The sequence below is a fragment of the Enhydra lutris genome, unplaced genomic scaffold (assembly GCF_002288905.1).
Source record: "Enhydra lutris kenyoni isolate GAN:26980312 unplaced genomic scaffold, ASM228890v2 scaffoldscaffold50, whole genome shotgun sequence".
Taxonomy (NCBI): Eukaryota; Metazoa; Chordata; class Mammalia; order Carnivora; family Mustelidae; genus Enhydra; species Enhydra lutris.
The window spans coordinates 1,741,280-1,761,163 of record NW_019154134.1 but is presented as its reverse complement, the minus strand read 5'-3'; the positions used below and the strand labels follow the sequence as shown (position 1 = coordinate 1,761,163).

General features: G+C 43.2%; 1 protein-coding gene across 5 annotated transcripts in view; it reads left to right on the top strand.

Moving 5' to 3' along the window:
* The window catches only part of LOC111156883 (nuclear receptor subfamily 3 group C member 1), a 117,252-nt gene that overhangs the window by 83,665 nt on the left and 13,703 nt on the right, over positions 1-19,884 (top strand). For 3 of the 5 annotated variants that reach the window (XM_022518019.1, XM_022518018.1, XM_022518020.1), the window contains exons 3-6: positions 6,577-6,740; positions 12,244-12,360; positions 16,052-16,330; positions 17,312-17,456. In XM_022518019.1, coding sequence (XP_022373727.1) covers positions 6,577-6,740; positions 12,244-12,360; positions 16,052-16,330; positions 17,312-17,456 — 705 coding nt within the window. Of the gene's footprint in view, positions 1-6,576; positions 6,744-12,243; positions 12,361-16,051; positions 16,331-17,311; positions 17,457-19,884 lie in introns of all 5 variants that reach the window. The other 2 variants (XM_022518017.1, XM_022518016.1) reach the window with 1 other exon arrangement.

Sequence of the window (19,884 nt, the reverse complement as noted above, 5' to 3'; positions counted from 1 at the left end):
GCTGGAAGACGTTCATTTTACAGTGAGCAACTAAGCCCAGAGATGTTAAGTAACGGACCATTAGTGTCTCAAAGGTGTGAAAAAGACATCACCTTCTTCATGCATCCTTTACCAAAAACTATCCTGGCTTACTACAGCATAGTGTTTGGTGCTCTAACCTTCTCCCCAAGATGAGTGCGCGTAAATGATGCACAGTTTGGGGGAACGGTCTTAATACACACCGGAACTTAAAACCAGTAGAACCCTCTCTCAGTAAATGCAAAGCTAAGAGAATCATCAGTGTTTCTTGTCGCTAAACAACAAAATGTGTGCTGGCTAAAACCGTTTAACAGAAATACCATGAAAGCCTTCCAGCAGACTGTTTTTCTGTTTGATTTGAAAACTAGTCCATAGCTTATCATCAAACAGACCAGTAATCCCTTAGCTGATGCAGGGATGAATGGGCAGTGAGAAAATGGAATCACCTGGTGTGTGCCGCAGAGTATTTACAGTTTTCCTAATGAAAAAAGATAAGGAAAATGCAAGGAACTTTGGTGTGTAAAAACCACCTTTTAGGGCTAGCGCTAGAGAGACAAATAAACTAATCACTAGACCTGTGTAGTCCCCGATGTCAGCTCTGTTTTCAATCTCTTTGTGGACTGACCTTGAATCAGAATATTTAAGGCTGCCTCAGCAGGGCACTTGCTCTACTTAACGATAGTTAAGAGGTTTTAAAATATGTTTCTGGTCCTTGCTGAAATTTTTTTCCCTCTGTGTTGTTGAAAGCTTTATGGCAAAGGGTTCTTAACCTCAGCATTACTGACATTGGAAGCTGGGTGATTCTTTGTTGCGGAGGGTTGCCCTGTGCGCTGTGGGTTGCTGAGCAGCACTCTGATCTTTTCTCACTACTCGTCAGTTGCAGTTCCCCAGTTCTGACGATCAGAGATGTCTCCACCCATTTCCAGGTGTCCCCCACCCCTTCCTCGGGGAGCAAAACTGCTTCCAAATGAGAACCACTGGTTTCAGTGGACAAAAACTTGGGCAAAAACTAGTAAGCCTGTGAGAGCATGACACCTGTTCCATGTGTAGTAGGTAAAAATTAATCCAGTTGTAGTAGCTTTATTTTCAGGATTTTCCCCCATGGTAATTAATACTGGTTTTCTGACGTCATATTGTTTTTGCTCCCCCCCCCCCCAATGAAAAATGCTGATTTAATTCCTTTAACTTGAAGTCTAAACCAACACCACCACTTGGGTTTATAATGTTTATCATCCCTGTTCCTCTTTGGAGAGAAAGCCTCCAACTTAGTAAGCAAGCCTGCATCATTCTGCCGGGTACATGATAGTCCCCATTTAGAAATAGGGCAGTTGAGATTGAGAGAGATTAAAAAGTCACCAAGATACTACATTGCAGTTAGGTTGTGAATTCTAGTCTGCCTGACTTAGAGTCCCCACTATTCTCTGTAACAACAGTTCTCCCTGTATAGTCCATGGACACCTGGGATTCCCCAGGTCTTTTCAGAAATACATTCAAGATAATACCCAGTCTGTTTGCCTTTTCCACTGTGTTGACATTTGCATTGGCCGTACAGAAGGAATGATGAGTAACACCGCTGGCATCCTAGGGTACAGTAGTCATTGTATGCACTCACAGTTCAAGAATATCCTGGAGGAAGCAAAATATTACTGATTCTCTTAAATCTCCACATTTGACAATGTCCTTTTACTGTCCATCTGTGTGACAGAATGGAAGATGCGTAAGGCGTGTTACGCATTTAGGCTGCACATGGCATTAGGCTTGTGTCAAAGAGGAGTGGGTATAAGATCATTTGTGTGGTGCGGTGAACAGCCACCTTTTTCATGACATACTTCGAGTAAACTACAGTGTTTAGCCTTGGATGCTTGGCAGAGGTTTTCTCAAAAAATGATTGAAGTGAGGTTATCACTTGATGGAAGACAACTGACAGTATTTGTTGCCAGTCTATAAAAATTTGAGCTTTCAAACAGAATTTAGAACTTTTTAAGACTTCTATCTGCCACTGTGAGCTTGACAGATGTGACTCTTACATTGTTTAATGAACTGTGTCAACATTTGGAAAATCTGCCTAACTCAGTGAAACAATATTTTCCAACTGACTAATGCATGACAGTACGAAATCATGCATGGGTAAAAGATCCATTCAACGTGCAAGACAGACCAGTGGATGTTAATGTAACAGCGTTACACAAAGTTCACTGATAGGGTTTCGCAGTGCACACTGCAGTACTAACCTTTCAAAAACCAAAATGTCGTGTTTGGGGCTAGAGTCACAAGGAGTATCTACAACTACCTGAACTTCATAAGCTTCTGAAGGACCATTAACCCTCCCCTGGTACACAGGGAAGGATGTTGATCGTGCTTCTTTTTACCGGACGCCCTCCAGGCAGTCCCATGTCACAGGAGGCAGATAAAAATTCCCCAAGTTTCAGGGTTCATTATTTCAGTGATGCATTTCACCCACAGTACCACTTACATATGTGATAGGGCCTTTGTATTGTCACAGTGCCTGCTATTTAGGGATCGTGACCCTGGGCTAGAGGAAAGGATGTGACTTACCCACACATTCTACGTGCTCCTTAAGGTGTGATTACTTCTCACAATCCGTCCATGAGCCTCCTCTCATCACTTGTTTTTCTGGCAGGAGAACTCAAGAGAAAAACCCAGCTTTGCGTGTGTTGTGTGTGTGGTTTTTTCTTCCTCTCTCAACTCTAATGTAAACCCCATGGCCTGAGGACTAAACTGAGCACACGCTCCACTGTAAATGGGCAACAGCATTTGAGTATCCACCTAGAAAAAGGCATTTTGTTCCTAGGAGTTTTCACTTAAAAGAAAGCACTGTGGATCGAGTCAGTCCACAAGAAAAGCTCCTAGCGTCTTCAGAACATTTGGCAGAGCTGGTGATCTGTGATGATGACCCCCTGAAAACTCAGACGATGGTTAGCATTTTTTAGCAATGAAGTATTTTTTTAATTTATTTTAATAAACATATAACGTATTTTTATCCCCAGGGGTACAGGTCTGTGAATCGCCAGGTTTACACATGTCACAGCACTCATCATAGCACATACCCTCCCCAATGTCCATAATCCCACCCCCCTCTCCCGTCCCCCCTCCCCCCAGCAACCCTCAGTCTGTTTTTTGAGATTGAGTCTTTTATGGTTTGTCTCCCTCCCAATCCCACCTTCTTTCATTTTTTCTTTTCCTACCCCTCAACCCCCCCCACATTGCATCTCCACTTCCTCATATCAGGGAGATCATATGATAGTTGTCCTTCTTCGATTGACTTATTTCGCTAAGCATAATACCCTCTAGTTCCATCCACATCGTCGCAAATAGCGAGATTTCATTTCTTTTGATGGCTGCACAGTATTCCATTGTATATATATACCACTTCTTCTTTATCCATTCATCTATTGATGGACATCTAGGTTCTTTCCATAGTTTGGCTATTGTGGACATTGCTGCTATAAACATTCGGGTGCACATGCCCCTTCAGAGCACCACGTTTGTATCTTTAGGATATATACCCAGTAGTGCAATTGCTGGGTCATAGGAATGAAGTATTTTTAAATTAAGTATATACATTGTTTTTGTGGACCTAAAGCTCTTGCATACCTTAATAGACTACAAAATGGTATAAATTGACACACACTGATCAAAGACACAGGGCATGTTAGCTTTTCCATTCAAAGGGGTGTGAGACACACTTGCATTCTTACGTGCTTTTGATTTCTTTCTGTCATGCATTTGCCATGTACCCCTATTAAATGATGGTGCTTCCACGTGGTTTGCTTGTCATGCTAGTCCTTTGGTTGGACTGGAGCCCTTCAGCGGTATCGCAGGGTCACACTTAGAGTTGCGCACCATGTCGTCCTCATCCTTGTTTCCCAATGGTGTTCGTTTCGGGCCCTCCTCATCTTCATTTCTGTGTGACAAAAACGGGACTTCTTCCCATGATGTCTGTGGTACACTTGGCAGTTTTCCACATGCCCTGTGCTTACGGGAAGTAGCGTGGAAGGATTGATGGGAGGCCAGGAGGCTGCCTGGGCTTAGAGATCGCTAGCTATACATGCATCGGTGCACTTGCTCATTTCCTTTGCCCTTTCCCTGTTGCTGTCGGTCATTCGTGGCTCGATGGCCCATTTTGCATACGCTCTAATTTATAAGCTAGAATTAGGGAACACCGTCCTGGGTTTCAGGCTTCATACTACTTTCCACTTACATAATGCTTTTTCATAAAATCTTCAGTTTTTCTGAAACAGCGAAGAAGGACCATCTATGGAATATTTGCTTGATGCAGGGACAGTGTGCTAGATTTTGTGTGTATTCTCCTGTTTTCACAGATACACACACAGGTGATGTCCTTCCCAGTCCATTCATGGAAACCAACTCAGAGCAGTAGCCACCAACCCAAGGTCACACAGGCTTTCCAGTGGGAGGGCAGGGATGTGAAGCATGTCGGTCTGACTGCAAACAGGCCCCTGCTCACTCTCCTCCTCCTGCGTGGCCTCATCTCAAGGTGACGTCTTCCTTCCACAGGGTTGCTGGGAGGCTCAACGAGGTTGTATTACTGAAGTGTTTTACAAAGAACAGGCACACCTCATTGTAGAGCACTCCGCCTTACTGCATTTAGGGTTTGCCAGAAGCTTCAGTTTTTAAAAAATGCAAAGTCAAGCAAGCCTTTCAGTGCCATTTTCCCAACAGCATTTGCTCTTTATCTATTTGTGTATCACATTTTGGTAATTCTCTTTCAGATTTTTCTTTATTATAGTTGTTATGGTGATCTGTGATGATGACTTGCGGAAAACTCATGATGGTTAGAATTTTTTTAGCAATGAGTATTTTTAAATTAAGTATATACATTGTTTTTGTAGACATAAAGCTCTTGCATACCTTAATAGACTACAGAAAAGTAAAAATGTAACTTCTGTGTGCACTGGAAAACCAAAAAAGTCGTTGGACTTGCTTTCTTGAGATACTCCCTTCACTGCTGTGGTCTGGAACTGAGCCTGCAGTGTCAGTGAGCTACGCCTCCACTACCAAGCACTATTTAAAAAAAAATTTTTAAGTACATATACATATGTGTTTGTATATAATGTATACAAATACATATACTTGGTTAAGGAAACATTACAGAAGCACCCTTTCAAATCTTTAAATATTACACTCCTTTTCCATAAACAACTGGTTGGTCCCTAAAAATAGCTGTCAGATGACAGAGATGGGCTGAGCAGGAATAGGAGCATCTTCAGGACTTCAGCCAAGGAAGTTTTTGCTTCCCTAACACATTGCTCCGTTCACTCACTCTAAGACCTTCCTACTTCTCTGTCGAAGTCTGGCCCAGAGCAGCCACTCCGCATTAGTCCCAAGTTTCCATTCATCCAGGGCGGCTCACACGGGACCTACAGCAGAGTCCATTCGGGTTATGCTCTCCCACTGCAGGCCGTCAGCATGTGCTCCGTGCGCTCTCCCAAACCTAGCAGGGAAATCAGTACCCTGTGATGGAGAAGTCTCCAGAAATTCCTGACAGTGTTCAGAGCACATCATGGAACCCCGAGGCCTGTTCCCAGAACCAGGGTGGCGGGAACCCTGTCCATTTCACAGAAGCCTCTTCCACAGACAGAGGATCAGCCAGGCACATGGGCTTCATTTGTGGAGAGAATTAAGGGGAGTTTTGGGCTCGTAGAAAATCTCCAAAACATGAGGAATAAAGGATATTCAAATACTAGAACAGCACTCAGTGTGGTGAGAAGTTTACAAAAGGAAAAAAGAGAGCTGGTGGGAGAAGCAGATTCCCCCCTCTCCTTTTTCTCGAGGCTGCACCTTCAGTGAGTGGGGAGGGCAGAACAAGGGTCTCCCTGTGAAAGCCCCCCATTCCTTCTCTCACCGCGAGCCAGACACAAGGCTGGAGTCACACTTCTGCATCCTCATAAGCTGTAGGGTCAGCCCAGATGACCCGGGAATGAGATGGCAGCCCAGACTCAGGCACTGTAAAAAGCTCTGGCTCATGGAGGACAGGGGTAGAGCTGTCCTGAGACGTGACTGAATTTAGAAAGATGCCTGTACGAGATCTTAAAGATCAAAAATTAGATGGATGTCCTAAGCAGTTAAAGGGGTAGGAAGCGTCTTTCTGAAGGGACGGATGCATCCTGTGTCTTGATCCCGGTGGTAGATGCAAGCGGTCCAGGGAGCCAGACTCATCAGCTGCACACTTGAAAAGGGTGAGTGACACCGTACGCACAGGACACCGTCCTCAAGGGGATGATGAATACTAAGAAGCCCTCAGTGACTAACAAGTACAGTTTCTAAGTGAAGCTTGCTGTCACCATTCTTTTTTAGGGAATACTTAAAAGAAATGACCTCACTCTTAATTTTGTCTGAAAGAAGAATTCAGCGTTTTTTAATATATTTAGGTGGGCAATTACAATGCCTGCTAGTCCATAACACCAGAGTTCAGTGTGGACATGCTCACTGGGGAGTGAGGAGTTAAGAGGAATGGATTTTGATATTTAATAGCCGTGACAGTTAAATCATAACCCTGCTTTCTTCCTTCTTTAGCCCTGGAATGAGACCAGATGTCAGCTCTCCTCCATCCAGCTCGTCTGCGGCCACGGGACCACCTCCCAAACTCTGCCTTGTGTGCTCTGACGAAGCCTCGGGGTGTCATTATGGGGTCTTGACTTGCGGAAGCTGCAAAGTATTCTTCAAAAGAGCAGTGGAAGGTAGTGTGTGTTTTGAAGAGTTTTATTTTTCCTCTATCGGGTTCTTGTCTCTCAAGGTGGATTTTGCAGTTTCTGTTATATGTGAACCCCATTCAGGCTGGACGTCAGGAGAGGCAGGTGGGGTGGGGGTGGCTCTTAGGTCTTCCAGCGGGAAAGAGATTTTAAAAAGCAACGCAAACAGAACTAGAATAAAATAGAACAGTATAAATTCAGGGGCAGGAGTTTGGTCAGAGAACAGAAGGTAAATGTGAGAAAGGGCTGTCGTGTGAAATGGCAGTGTCAGGTTCCGGCGGTAACATCATGCTCATTATATGAGAATCATAGGCTTTAACTCCCAGCAAGTAGTTGGTTCTAAAACCAGTAACTATTCCAGTATGACAGAAATGAGTGACAGTAAGAACTATGAGGGAGAAATTCTCTGGATGGGATTTTTTTTTTTCTACTGAGCCACAAATCTTACTTCACATAAGAGCTGGTCCCTGTCCTCTGGGTGGTCATGGTCTACTTGAAGTGAAGGATGAGTGAACAGTTTCCAGGTACAGAGGTTAAAATACAGAGAAGCAAGTGATAAACTGCTTGAGGAGTTCAAGAAAGTAGGTATTTCAGAAGAGCTGATTTCACTATATGAATATTATATTAATATGAACTTTACCCTTGTTATGGATTCAGCCAACTGCCAAGGGCAATAACAGCAGCTCCTTCAAGGAAGAGAAATTCATTCCCAGTGAGTTGTCTTGGGAAAAAATCATGTACTCTAGTTACCTATAAAGCAGGTTGAAGGTAGTTGTGGCCTGAATGCATTACCTAAAGCTCTGATTATATTAATTGTTAAAGAAGTGTAATTATCTATCCACTCACAATATAAAAAGGATATTATTATTTGCCTAGAGTTCTGTTTGCATAACCTTAAGAGTCAGATGAGTCATTTTCTTTTGTTTGGATTAGTTTGTAATACATGAGCCAACTATAAAATTACTCCCGTTACCCCACACAGAGCACAGGGATGCAGGCTTTGCCCAGGTCAGGGGTGGCCTGGTCCTATGGAGGGGGTCACACGGAGCACCGAGCACTCCTGTTACAGTTACCCAGTACAGACCCAAGAGAGTGAAGCCTGTTCCTGTCACTGTACCTACTTCAGCACTTCAAATTATGAATTATTTCCATGATGTACGTGCAGTGATAGCAGTAATAATATTACAGTAGTATTGACTAGTTGATTTCTGAAAGTGAAATTCAGAATGAGACTATGGAACCTTAGAAGAAGAAAAAAATGGATATTTCAAAAAATATTTTAGTTAAAATGGAGGAGAATGAAAAATTCTTTAAAGCAGGGCTATACATACATTGCTTATAGGGACCAAGTATGTCTCATTCTGGCAAAGAGAAGGCAGGCAAGGAAGGCAGGCTTTGATGTTAAAGAGGGCAAGCTTACCTAAAAGCTTCCAGTGCCCTTTAAAAAGTATAAAAAAACAGGGGCGCCTGGGTGGCTCAGTGGGTTAAGCCTCTGCCTTCGGCTCATGATCTCGGGGTCCTGGGATCGAGTCCCGCATCGGGCTCTCTGCTTGGCAGGGAGCCTGCTTTCTCCTCTCTCTCTCTCTCTGCCTGCCTCTCTGCCTACTTGTGATCTCTCTCTGTCAAATAAATAAATAAAATCTTTAAAAAAAAAAAAGTGTAAAAAAACAAACGAAAAAAGCGCTAAACATTCGTCCCCAGTAAAATACCACTGCAGGTCATATGCCCTCTGGGCTTCACCCCTGCTCTAAAATTAAATTCTTATACTTGCTTTTAGGTACAAATTTCATAGAATATTAGCTGTACCATTTCAAAATGTAAAGGTAGTGCTTAAGTCTGACGGCTCGATTACGTAATTAGTAGGCAAAGGTTTAACTGTGGACCCTGTTAAGTAAATCCTGTTTGGATTTTCATTTTCCCGCACGTCCCTTCCAGTTCTAAAATTCTGTAATCGTTTGATAACTCTTAGCAGTTTTACTTTTTCTTTATAGAATTGATAGAAATGTTTTAAAGCCCAGATACATATTTTGGAGCACTTTCTTAGAGAACTACAGAGAGGAAGTAAGGTCTGCAACATACTTGGCACTCCATTTTCCAAACCTGCTGGAAATAGCAGTTACCCCGCCCTCAGAATGGCAGAATGTAAATACCCAAACATTCAGGTGTTTTTAAGAAATCTGCACAAGTTTAACTTACTTATTACTTATCTAAATCCTTAATCTAGGTTGAATGGCTATTTTGAAGTTTTTAACCCAGAATTCCGGGAGTCGCTTTTCTGCATACGGAATAAAACTCCGGGTAGCTTCCCTTCTTTCTATGTGTGCTAGTTGAGTGATTACCGCCCCCCACCAAGTCCGTTTGTCTTACGTCCCCTTTGCACAGAAGTACGTGTAAGCTTTGTCAGTGGGTCATAATGGCGATAGGTATTCACTATCCTCAGTGTACCATGAACCCAGCACTGTTTTATTGTCACACCATTGAATTAAGGGCTCTGTGAGCCCTTAGAGGCCTCAGTGATCCTATTTGACAGTCCAGGAAAGTGAGGCTGAGAGTGGAAGCAGCAGCGCTGGTCTCCTAGCACAACACCCTCCGAGCTACACTGACCCTCTGAGAGTTTATATAATCAGGTTAGATACAGAGATGAAAGCAGTCACAAGGGAGTGATTTCCCAGCTGGCATTGATTGAGTGCTTACAAGGTGCAGGTGCTGTTTGTAAGAGCCTTCTCCACAACTGCCTTCAACCCTTGCAGAAGCCCAGCAAGATAGCTTTGCAGATAGGGAAATAGGGGCTCAGAAAATGTAATGAAGTTTACAGAGATCACAGAGCCGGGAAACACAGCTGCAGTTCAGATGAAGGGCTTCTCGGCCCTCACGAGGGCACATTCTATCACACCACACAGTTTTTGAGAGCAGGTAAAGAAACAGACTCACGCTTACAGAGTTCACATTTAAGACCTGGATGTTTCAAACAGGGTAAACCAAGTGTAGACACCCCCAGAATATGCCCTTCTTCTCGGACCACTGTTTTTTTTTAAACCAAAAAACAAGTAGTTTACTATCCTTACTGTGTTAGTGATCTACGGCTGTGTAACAAACGAGGCCAAGAATTATTGGCTTCAAACAGCAGGCACTGACTGTCCTGCAGTTTCTGAGTCACGAATTTGGAAGGAGGTAAGTAGCAGGGCAGTTCTGGCCCCTCATAAAGTCATATTCAGACTGTAGGTTGGGGGTGCAGTCATCCAGCCTGGAGCCCGAGGACCCGTTTCCAAGCCTGTTAACGCTGCTTTTGGCCGGGAGCTTCAGTCCTTGGTGTGTGGCAGTTGGCTAGGGCTGCTTTCAGCAGAGCAGGTGGCCTCCCCCAGAAAAACCGATCCATAGGAGAGAGCAGAATATGGAGGCAATCATGCCCTTAGGACTGGTTCTCAGATGTGACTTCCTGTGACTTTGGCCATATTTTATTGGTCACACAAGAGTGTGAACACAAGGAGGCAGAGACTGTTGGGGGCCCTCTTGGGGGCTGGCTACCACACCAACCATAAATAGAAACCAGAATCACTTGCCAAAACTAGGTATTAACCATAAAAGTAAATAGAGTACAAACAGAACAATGTTAAAAAAAAAAAAAAATTCCAGCTGTCTTGAACTCTTTTCTCCTCACATCTCCTAACAGGCAGAAGAGGAATTTACAAAGTGGTAGAAGACATAGGAACTCCAAACTAAGATGACTCACTGTCTTATCAGACAGACTGACCAGGAGTGACAATTAGTGATGCATGCCCATGTCTTATAAAATAGTGCCTACTAGGTGAAACTCCTCCTTTTATAGCTAAAACACAGACAGATGTGCCCAGCCTCACACTAATGACCAGAAAGGACTAATTTTAACTTTTGTAGGCACAGGGTCCCTGTGATCGAATAGCTCAGATTCTGTAGGACAGTGATAAGGGGAGATACTTATGGGGTGGAACCTTATATTTTAACTGCCCCAACCATGGATGCATCCGTTGTTCCTCCTTTTGCTTTAAAGAGGTTAGAATTGCTGGATTAGTGCTTCCATTTCATGTCACCCAGAGAAGCCACATAACGTACATGACGTGGAAAGGAATGGAAACAGCCGGTACAGACGTTTGGCCTTGGAAGGCAGCTCTGGAACAAAGCTCAACTGTACGCCACTGGTCACCTTGGTGGCCTACTCCTCACACAAGTGGGAACTGTGTCCCCAAAACACATGCTTAATAGCATTGTGAGTTATCCTATTCTAAAGATGTGAAAAGACTATGTTTCCATCCAAGTCTTAGACTGCCCTATGAAGGAAGGATCCTTACCCAGAAACCTGAATGAGGTATAGCCACCCTAGTGAGTTGATAATGGTAATTTTTCTCTTTCCTCTGAAGGTGATTTCTTCTTGAGAAATGTCCAGTAGTCCTCTGAATCCCATCCCCTCTAGGGTGAAGTTCGCGGACTCTCAGTTGTCCAGGGTTCATGTAGCTGCACGGGTCTTATGCAGGAGGCTCCTTTCAGAGCTTCTGGCAGGCCTGCAGATCCTCAGAGTTTCCTTCAACATTCCATAACCAGATTAAAAGAAAACTACAAGAATGTGCACGGTACAATGTACAAGGTACAGAGACTTTGTCTTTTCCTGGCATTTTATTTGCCAGGTGAAAACTGTACTTCTGCCTCTTAGCACATTATTAAATTCTAGGTGCTGGAAGATTTTAGACAGCAACAGTTGTAAATATTTGAGGCAGTGGTCAATTCAAACATTCTCACACTGTACAAAGCATGTGAACGAATGAACAGGTATCCATGAGATCCATGTACTAGTTAGCTGGTCAGCAGTGAGATTTCCCTAATTAGTTGCTGGCAGCTTCCCCTTCGAGAAGGAGTGTGGCTCCAGTCACAGAGCTGAAGGGCGAGCACACTGGATTTGCACATGGTGGCCTAATGCTGCATGAGGGTCATTTTCCATGTGCAACTCAGAGTATTTGGAAAGCAGTTTCCTCTTTAACCCTCCTTAGCATTAAGTGAGAAGTCATAATGAAGGAGTGCTCACAGACTTCCTCCATGGCTGTTAAACTGTGCTTGAGAAGGTTTCCGCTTGTATGTGGAACAAGGTGGCTTTGGAGGGCGGTGCCTGGGAAGGGCCAAGAGGGCAGTGGGTGGCCAAGTGTTCTGCTTCTCCATCATGGAGGTGTTCAGTTTGGGAAAATATATCGGAGGCCACACTGAGCATTGGTGCCCTTTTCTCTGTGTATATGCTGCAGTGTCTTTCATGAACTACAATTATTTGTTGGACAGAATAAGAAGGAGACTTTTTTAAGCTGAACTCACAGCTCTGTAAGGTCCGTGTAAGTGAGGACACTGTACTTTTCTTAATCACTGCCTGGGTCCTAGGCTGTGTTCCACCTAAAAGGGAAATGCAGCAAGTCCCTCCGTAAAAATACCTTTTAAAACCTGGGAAATTTTGACAGCACCTTTGTTTTCCCTCTAGGACAGCACAACTATCTTTGTGCCGGAAGAAATGATTGTATCATTGATAAGATTCGAAGAAAAAACTGTCCAGCATGCCGCTATCGAAAATGTCTTCAAGCTGGAATGAACTTGGAAGGTAATGTAAATGCCTGAAAGGAATGGCCTCTGCATGCATATAAAAAATGTATTATTTTCCTTTTTAAAATAGAAGTAAGCAAAAGTAATAATTTAGTCATTACAATATATGTGCTTGACTAGCATAACTTTATATGACTGCTTTATAAACTAGGAGTTTTTTAATGAGTATTTCATATTATGCTTAAGTTTTTTCACCAGTTCTTATGGCACGCACAGCCTTCATTAGAGGCAGATCGTATACTAAGAAAGTCAACTAGGTAACAATGAGTTCACAACAAGCTTTTCCTTCTCCCTTTCTGCAGCCTCAGAAGTCTTCCCTAGAGTTGAAAACGTTCCTCTGTCGGTTGTATTTACCTGTCCGTTTTCCTCTCATTCACCTTGTACTTGGCTCTACAGCTGGAGAGATGCAGATGGATGATAAATCTGACCGGGGAAGTAACTCCTCAAGGAGGTGCTGGGATAGGTTTGGGTTTGCTTTCCGTGTAGAGAAGAAGCCTGAAAGTAGTTAGGACTCTTGAGTTTCATATCCCTGTTTCTGTAACAAGTTGTATAATTAACATTGCTATGAAAGGAGTTTGGAATTCTGCTGTAGTTGAGAATGCGAGGTCCAGGATGATAGCAGTGGTGCTGAAGGGACTCACAGCCTTCGTACTTGGGGTAGTAGCACTTTCCTTCCCCAGAAGCCCCAAGGAGGCAGGCCAGGGATGGGCACTGAGTCGACAGTGCCTGCAGGGAAGGAGGATATGGTCTACCGGGGTTGCAGAGTCTGTCCCCGAAAGGCATGGCACACTGCAGAAGGGGCCAGAGCCCCAGGAGCACAAGGAGGGGCACCTCATTCTGTCCTGGAAAGCTGGGAAGGCTCCCTTGGCAGAAGCAACATTGAGTTTGAAATCTAAGAGAACTGAGGAGGAGTTAGGTAAAAATGATTAAGTAATGGCAGAGACATCATCAGATTTAAACTTTAGAAAGATTCGTCTTGCCTAGAGAAACTGGCAGGACAACCCTAGAGGTCCTCCAGACCTCAGTATCAGAAGTGGTATATTTTGATGCTGTTGCCCCCATACCAAGTAATTCTCCAGATTTATTTTAAGGCAGCCTTTCTCAATGTTTCACATACCTGGCAACTAAGTACAGATATGTTTTAAGGGTAATCCTCAATGTTTTACTTCATTTTAGGGTGTAGTGTAATCTTTTCCAAATTACAGCTTTATTTTTGCTATAAAGAGTCACGTGGAACTTAAATGTAGGGAGGTTTTTGACATGATCAGATTTCATACCTAATATTTTTTTTAAGATTTTATTTATTTATTTGACACAGAGAGACACAGCGAGAACACAAGCAGGGGCAGTGGGAGAGGGAGAAGCAGACTCCCCACTGAGGCTTGATCCTGGGATCATGGCCTGAGCTGAAGGCAGATGCCTAATGACTGAGCCACCCAGGTACCACATACCTAATATTTTTAAGCTAAGTTTTGAAACTAAGATTTCTTTTTATTAAGAATGGAAGGGAACTATCATAGACTCAACACTTCTATAGAAATCAGATGCTAACAATCTCTACGCTCCAAGGAGTCAGGAACTTGATATCAAGTAAAAATCTTAGTCAAGTGCTTAAAAATAGTGATTGCTGGGGCTCCTGGGCGGCACAGATGGTTAATCATCTGCCTTCAGCTCAGGTCATGAGGATCCTGGGATCAAGCCCCGCATCGAGCTCCCTCTCCCTCTACTGCTCCCCCTGCCTGTGCTCTCTCACTTTCTCTGTCAAATAAATAAAATCTTAAAAACAAAACAAACAAAAAAATTGGTTGCTCAACTAATTCAGTTAACAACTTCTTAAGTTCTGTGAAAATTTATTAGTACACATTCTGGCTCTAGTAAGTATTTTGAGCTAGGGCTAAAGATAAATTGTGTAAGAAATTAATTCTATACTAAATACAGATTTTTGAAAATCCACTGGCCTGTCACTGTCCTTTCCCCTGTTCTCATGTGGGATGTAAGTGTTAAGGTGCGGTGAACTGAGGTCTTTCTAGTACTCTTTCAGGGCACTGATTTGGGACATGCCTGTTCTTTTACCTTCTCAACAAAACACTTGCCATGATTTTGAAATGTACCTTGAGTGTTCAAAGTGCTGCCTGATGTTAGGTGTAGCAGCACCTCCTATTCTAAAGTTGATCACCCCTACCTCCCGCTGTGCTGCCTACCTTCAGGATACTCTAAAGCCGTATTCTGCCACCACTGGAGGTGATGATAGGTCTGTAGCACTTAATGGGAGCCACCAACTGTCCTGAGCCTTGTACATATTTTAGTTGATCTAATTCTCAGCCACCCTCTGAGTGAAGTACCAGTATTACCTTCACTGGACAGAAGAGGGAAATTAAGGCCCAGGCAATAACTAGGGGATCCCACCAATTGCATGACAGAGCCAGGATTTAAATTCAGATATGTTGGCTTCAGAGTTATGCTTGTTACTACTACACCATACTGTGTATTCAGTAGAGCATGATAAAATAAAAATAGCTCTGTCATGATCCTTTTTTGTGTTTTGAAATGTTACATGAGAATTCTTCACTATCTCACTATCCTATTCAACATAATACAAAATAATGGGACCATTCTGTCATTTTAAGGACAGAGACTCTAAAAATTATTTTTAAAAGTGATGAGTATTTACTTTTGTCCTACCAAAATGGGTTGTATCCCTGATAAGTGATGTGGATACATTTCTTCTTTCCTATAAATTCTGTTCATTGCCCTTCCTTGGACCTCTGAGCGCTTATTTAAAAGTTCTCTGTGTTGCCTTCAGCATCACATGGAGTTAAAAAGAAACATTCTCATTTGTAACTTTAAGAGTATGAATCTGTATTGCAATTTGATTATGCCGTTCCATACTAAGAGTTAGAAGATAGCTTTACTTTGTACGTGATATGAAAAAGGATGCTTTAGGTTTATGGAATCATCAATATAAATCTCTTAGAAAACAGAAATTTCCCACTAATAATTTATGAAGGAATATAAAGTTTTTCTTTATCTCCCCAAATGTTTCTAGACCCAAGTACCATCCCTCATGTAAACATAAAAACTGGACATTTCTGCTGTTGAAGTTGCTGCTTCGGGCATGGGATCTGCTAAATCATTGTAATACTTCCTTGAGAAGAAGGGGACTCTATGCAAGGTTATCAGTAGTATAGCTCTCTTCCTTATTACCTCAGGTTAGGTTAAGCCTAAGCCCCAGTTTCTAGTCTGCTTGGATTCTTTCTTTCAAATGCTAGTGAAAGTACTGCCTTATTAAACCAGTGAAAATTCCAACTTTGGAGGGAAAGTGAGACAGAAATTAATTCTTGCAAGAATCTCTAGCAGTGCTTTGTTTACATTGCTTTAATGTAATATTGGAAGACACTTAATTTTATATAAAGGATAATCAATGAAGAATTACCTGGATTTATATACACATGGCTCCTCTTGACTTTTTGCCTTCTCTTCTTCTGTGTCACTTTATCATTGCTAAATAGTTTTCAGAAATTAAAATACTTCCTGAAGAAACTCTGCCACCCAGACCTTCTGATTAGAACTCACTTCTGTGTCTGTGTGTGTATGTATATATATATATACACATATATAAAAAAAAAAATATATATATATATATATATATATATATATATATATTTTTTTTTTTTTTTAAACACCCACAGCTCGAAAAACAAAGAAAAAGATAAAAGGAATTCAGCAGGCCACTCCAGGAGCATCACAAGAAACTTCGGAAAATCCTGCTAACAAAACAATAGTTCCTGCAACATTACCACAGCTCACCCCTACCCTGGTGTCCCTGCTGGAGGTCATTGAACCTGAGGTGTTATACGCAGGATATGACAGCTCTATCCCAGATACGACATGGCGGATCATGACCACACTCAACATGTTAGGTGGGCGGCAAGTGATTGCAGCAGTGAAATGGGCCAAGGCGATACCAGGTAAGAGGCGGAAGGGGACTCATCAAAGGTACAGAACTGTGTCTTGTCCTTAGCCGAGGCACTCTGGCTCTGTCCTCTGAGTCTCACGACCTGCCCTGTTTTTTCCTCCTCAGTTCTGGGGCCTGACCGGGTCAGAGCCCAGAAAGCATGGGAGTGGAGAGTTTATAATAAAATGTGAACGTTGCTTCCTGCTTTTCAGATTGTTGCTCAGAGTGGAGTGATTTGAGGTTGGACAAGGTCCTGTCAGAACTAGAGTCTCGGGACTTAAGAATTCCTTTTATACCCAAATCTAGGGCAGGAGCACACATAGATACTTCTCAGAACCCCCATTTGTTTTCCTTCGGTGTATCACTTTTAAAACTCGGGGTAAAACTGGCAAAAATCAGGTATGGTGACACTCTGTCAGGATGTACTAACCTTGTAATTAGATAAAGTGATACAGGTTGAACTAAATCTGAACTAATCTTATTTTTAAGATCATATGAAATTGAAGTCCCCCTGTTGGAACTTGATGTGGAACAGCAGGGGTCCACGTCATTATCAGCCCAGACTTGATGGCTGCAGGAGCTTTGACAAGCTTATGTTCATATTGATAGAAGAGACAGAGCAAGAATGAAGTACTCTGACCTCCTATCATCCTACTCTGTTAAGAGGGAAAGAGGTGTAACTCTCAGGGGACATTTTTGAAACTAAATTCATTAACTGAGTAATGTACCAAGTCAGGACTCCACTTGCTTAAATAGGGGGAAAGTGACAGTAAGTTTTATTACATTACATGCTATTAAAAAGTATTTGCGGGTGCTTGGATCTGAATGTATCAGATGACAGAGGAGACCTATGCCCCTCGGTGCTTCACTTCCTCTGTCAGGGGTCCCCCCAAACAAGGCTAAAGCCCTATCTGGTCTGTGGTAGTGTCCAGAGAGCTGATACTCTCTTTGGAGACTAGAGTGTTTCCTCATCCCTTTACTTCTCTTAATTCAGGATTCAGGAACTTACACCTGGATGACCAAATGACCCTACTGCAGTATTCATGGATGTTCCTCATGGCATTTGCCCTTGGCTGGAGATCATACAGACAATCAAGTGGAAACATGCTGTGTTTTGCTCCTGATCTGATCATTAATGAGTAAGTCATTTGTCATTTTCCGTGTGTTTTTAGCCAGCTGGCGGATGTGGTCCTTCAGGACTGAATCAACTCTGTCAGGGCTCCTGAAGCTGGGCAAGCTTGAAATAGTTGTTTGTCAATGTTTAATGGCAGGCCAGGTGGACATGGGGCATTATTATGTACTGTCCCAGGATAGATTGAAGGGTATTTTTTTTTTTTAAGATTTATTTACCCATTTTAGAGGTTAGTGAGCAAGGGGAGGGTCAGGAAGAGGGGGAGAGAGCATCTCAAGCAGACTCCCTGCCTAGCGCAGAGCCCACCGCAGGACTCCATCCAAGGACCCTGGGATCATGAGAGATAATGACCTGAGCCAATATCAAGAGTCAGATGCTTAACATACTGAGCCACCAGCTACCCCGGAGGATACTTTTTAATACAGTTGGGGTCAACTCTGGGGTCAGTTGATACCACCTTGAATAGGAACAACTACAGATGAGGATATCTTGGCTGACAAGATAGGAGGGACAGACACAGAGACAAAAGGATCCTCATTGCATGGCAAGCCCTACTCAGTGTTTATGACTTGGACGGTTTTTTTAATTGGGAGAGAACCAATCAAATTTTCAGGTTTTATAAATGAGCTCTTCTTGTGTCTGCACAGCCTCTGCTTCCATCTGTGAAGTATTTGAGGCGTCCCTTCCCCTGACCTCACTGCAGTTGTTTCCTGACTAGTTTTCTGCCTCCAATGTGTCCTCCATCATGCTGACAATTTTTTTCTTCCAAAAATACAGTTTGATCCCATCACATACCTCCCCAACACACAGATGTCCTTGCTGTCTCCGCCCTGCTCACCGGGTGCATACTCAGCATGGGTTCTGGCTTCCCAGAACCTGGCCTCTTTTTCTCCCTCACTGTTCTCTTTCATGGATGCAGCATTCCCACTCAGATGATCTGTTTGTCAAGCCTCTCAACTCAGCACCTTAAAAGACCTCTCTGCTTTATATCCCTAGCTCTTATCAGGTTTCTTTCTTATTTTCTGTGCCTACAACTTACCTCCTTTATGAGAATGAAACCAAGGAGTTCTCACCCTCTCACACACATACCCGTGGTCAGAGCAGAGTAAGAAACGAAGATTTAATTGTGAGCACCAGGGTGCTTTTGACCAGAGGTCCAAAGAATCAATGAAACCTTAAATCCCGTTATTAGAATAGTCCCACTACAGCCTATTTGAGTCCATCCATTCTGAACAGTTTGTGTTTAGACCTGGATGCGCTATTAAAATTAGGAGTGACAACCTTAATAACGTCCAGAATGGCAAAGAGTATGGAAATTTATATCAGTCAACAAACAGGGGATGTTTGGAGGAAAGAGAAAGGCATAGTAGGGAACAAGGAGGACAGCCTACAGAGATACTCTTTTGAGTGTGCTAGGCCCCAAAACAATGGGTAGAAGTTCTAGAAAAGCATCTGTTGGAACAGTGTTAAATGGAAGGGTCTGCCTTCCCCTGCGGCAAGCTCACATTATGTTAGGTGTTTTAGTAGAGATTGGATGATACTAGCCCAGAGAGTTTTACAGACGTTCTTAGGCACTGTGAAAGAAGCGGCAAGTGCTGGGGGCATTCTAGATTCAGAGCACAGCTTTTTACTGCTACTAGGTCAGGCTAAGGCCACCTACCTGGCAGGATCGATACAAACTACCTACAGCAGAAATCTCACCGTTCTGCTGTCAGGCAAGCCAGTTGCCCTGGCTGAACTGAATCCCGAGTTAAAGGTGCTGTTCTTTCTCTGCTGGTGATACTTCTTTTCCAGCACAGTATTCTCTCATGTTCTCTTGGTGATACCTGAGTCCTTACCAAGTGCCAGACACTATTTTAGGAGCTTGCGCTGGAATGGTGAGCACAATAGATGAGGCCCCTGCTAACATTCCAAAGGGGAAATGGAATAAATAACCGAAATTATTTTGGAGAGCCATGATTACGATAGTGTGACTGGGGGGAGTGTGGGAGGATGGGGCACAGGCTAGTTTAGATTTGGGGACCACAGAAGAACTCTCTAGGGACCTGAGAACCAAACAGTACAGAAGGACAAGCCGTGGGGAAGGTGGGAGGCTGCAGGCAGACGACACCAGAGCACAGGTACGAGCTGAGAGAAGTGGATCAAGCAGAAGCTTGTAGGCCAGGAAACAGAATTGAGATTGTGTTCCAGGAGCAAGAAGCAGCCAGTGGAGGATTTCAAACAGGATAACACGATGGAGAATGCATTAGAGGGAACAGCACGTACTCCTCACATTCCTAGTAAGCCTGGTACAGAGTAGCAGGGATCGAGCCAGACAAGCTTCCTGGGCCATCTGGCTTACACTGGACCAGACAACGACCAGATTCAAAGGCTGTCGTCAAACCTTGGTTTAAATGAGCAACTGGTAAGAAGTGTCTAGAATTTATTCCTGCAGA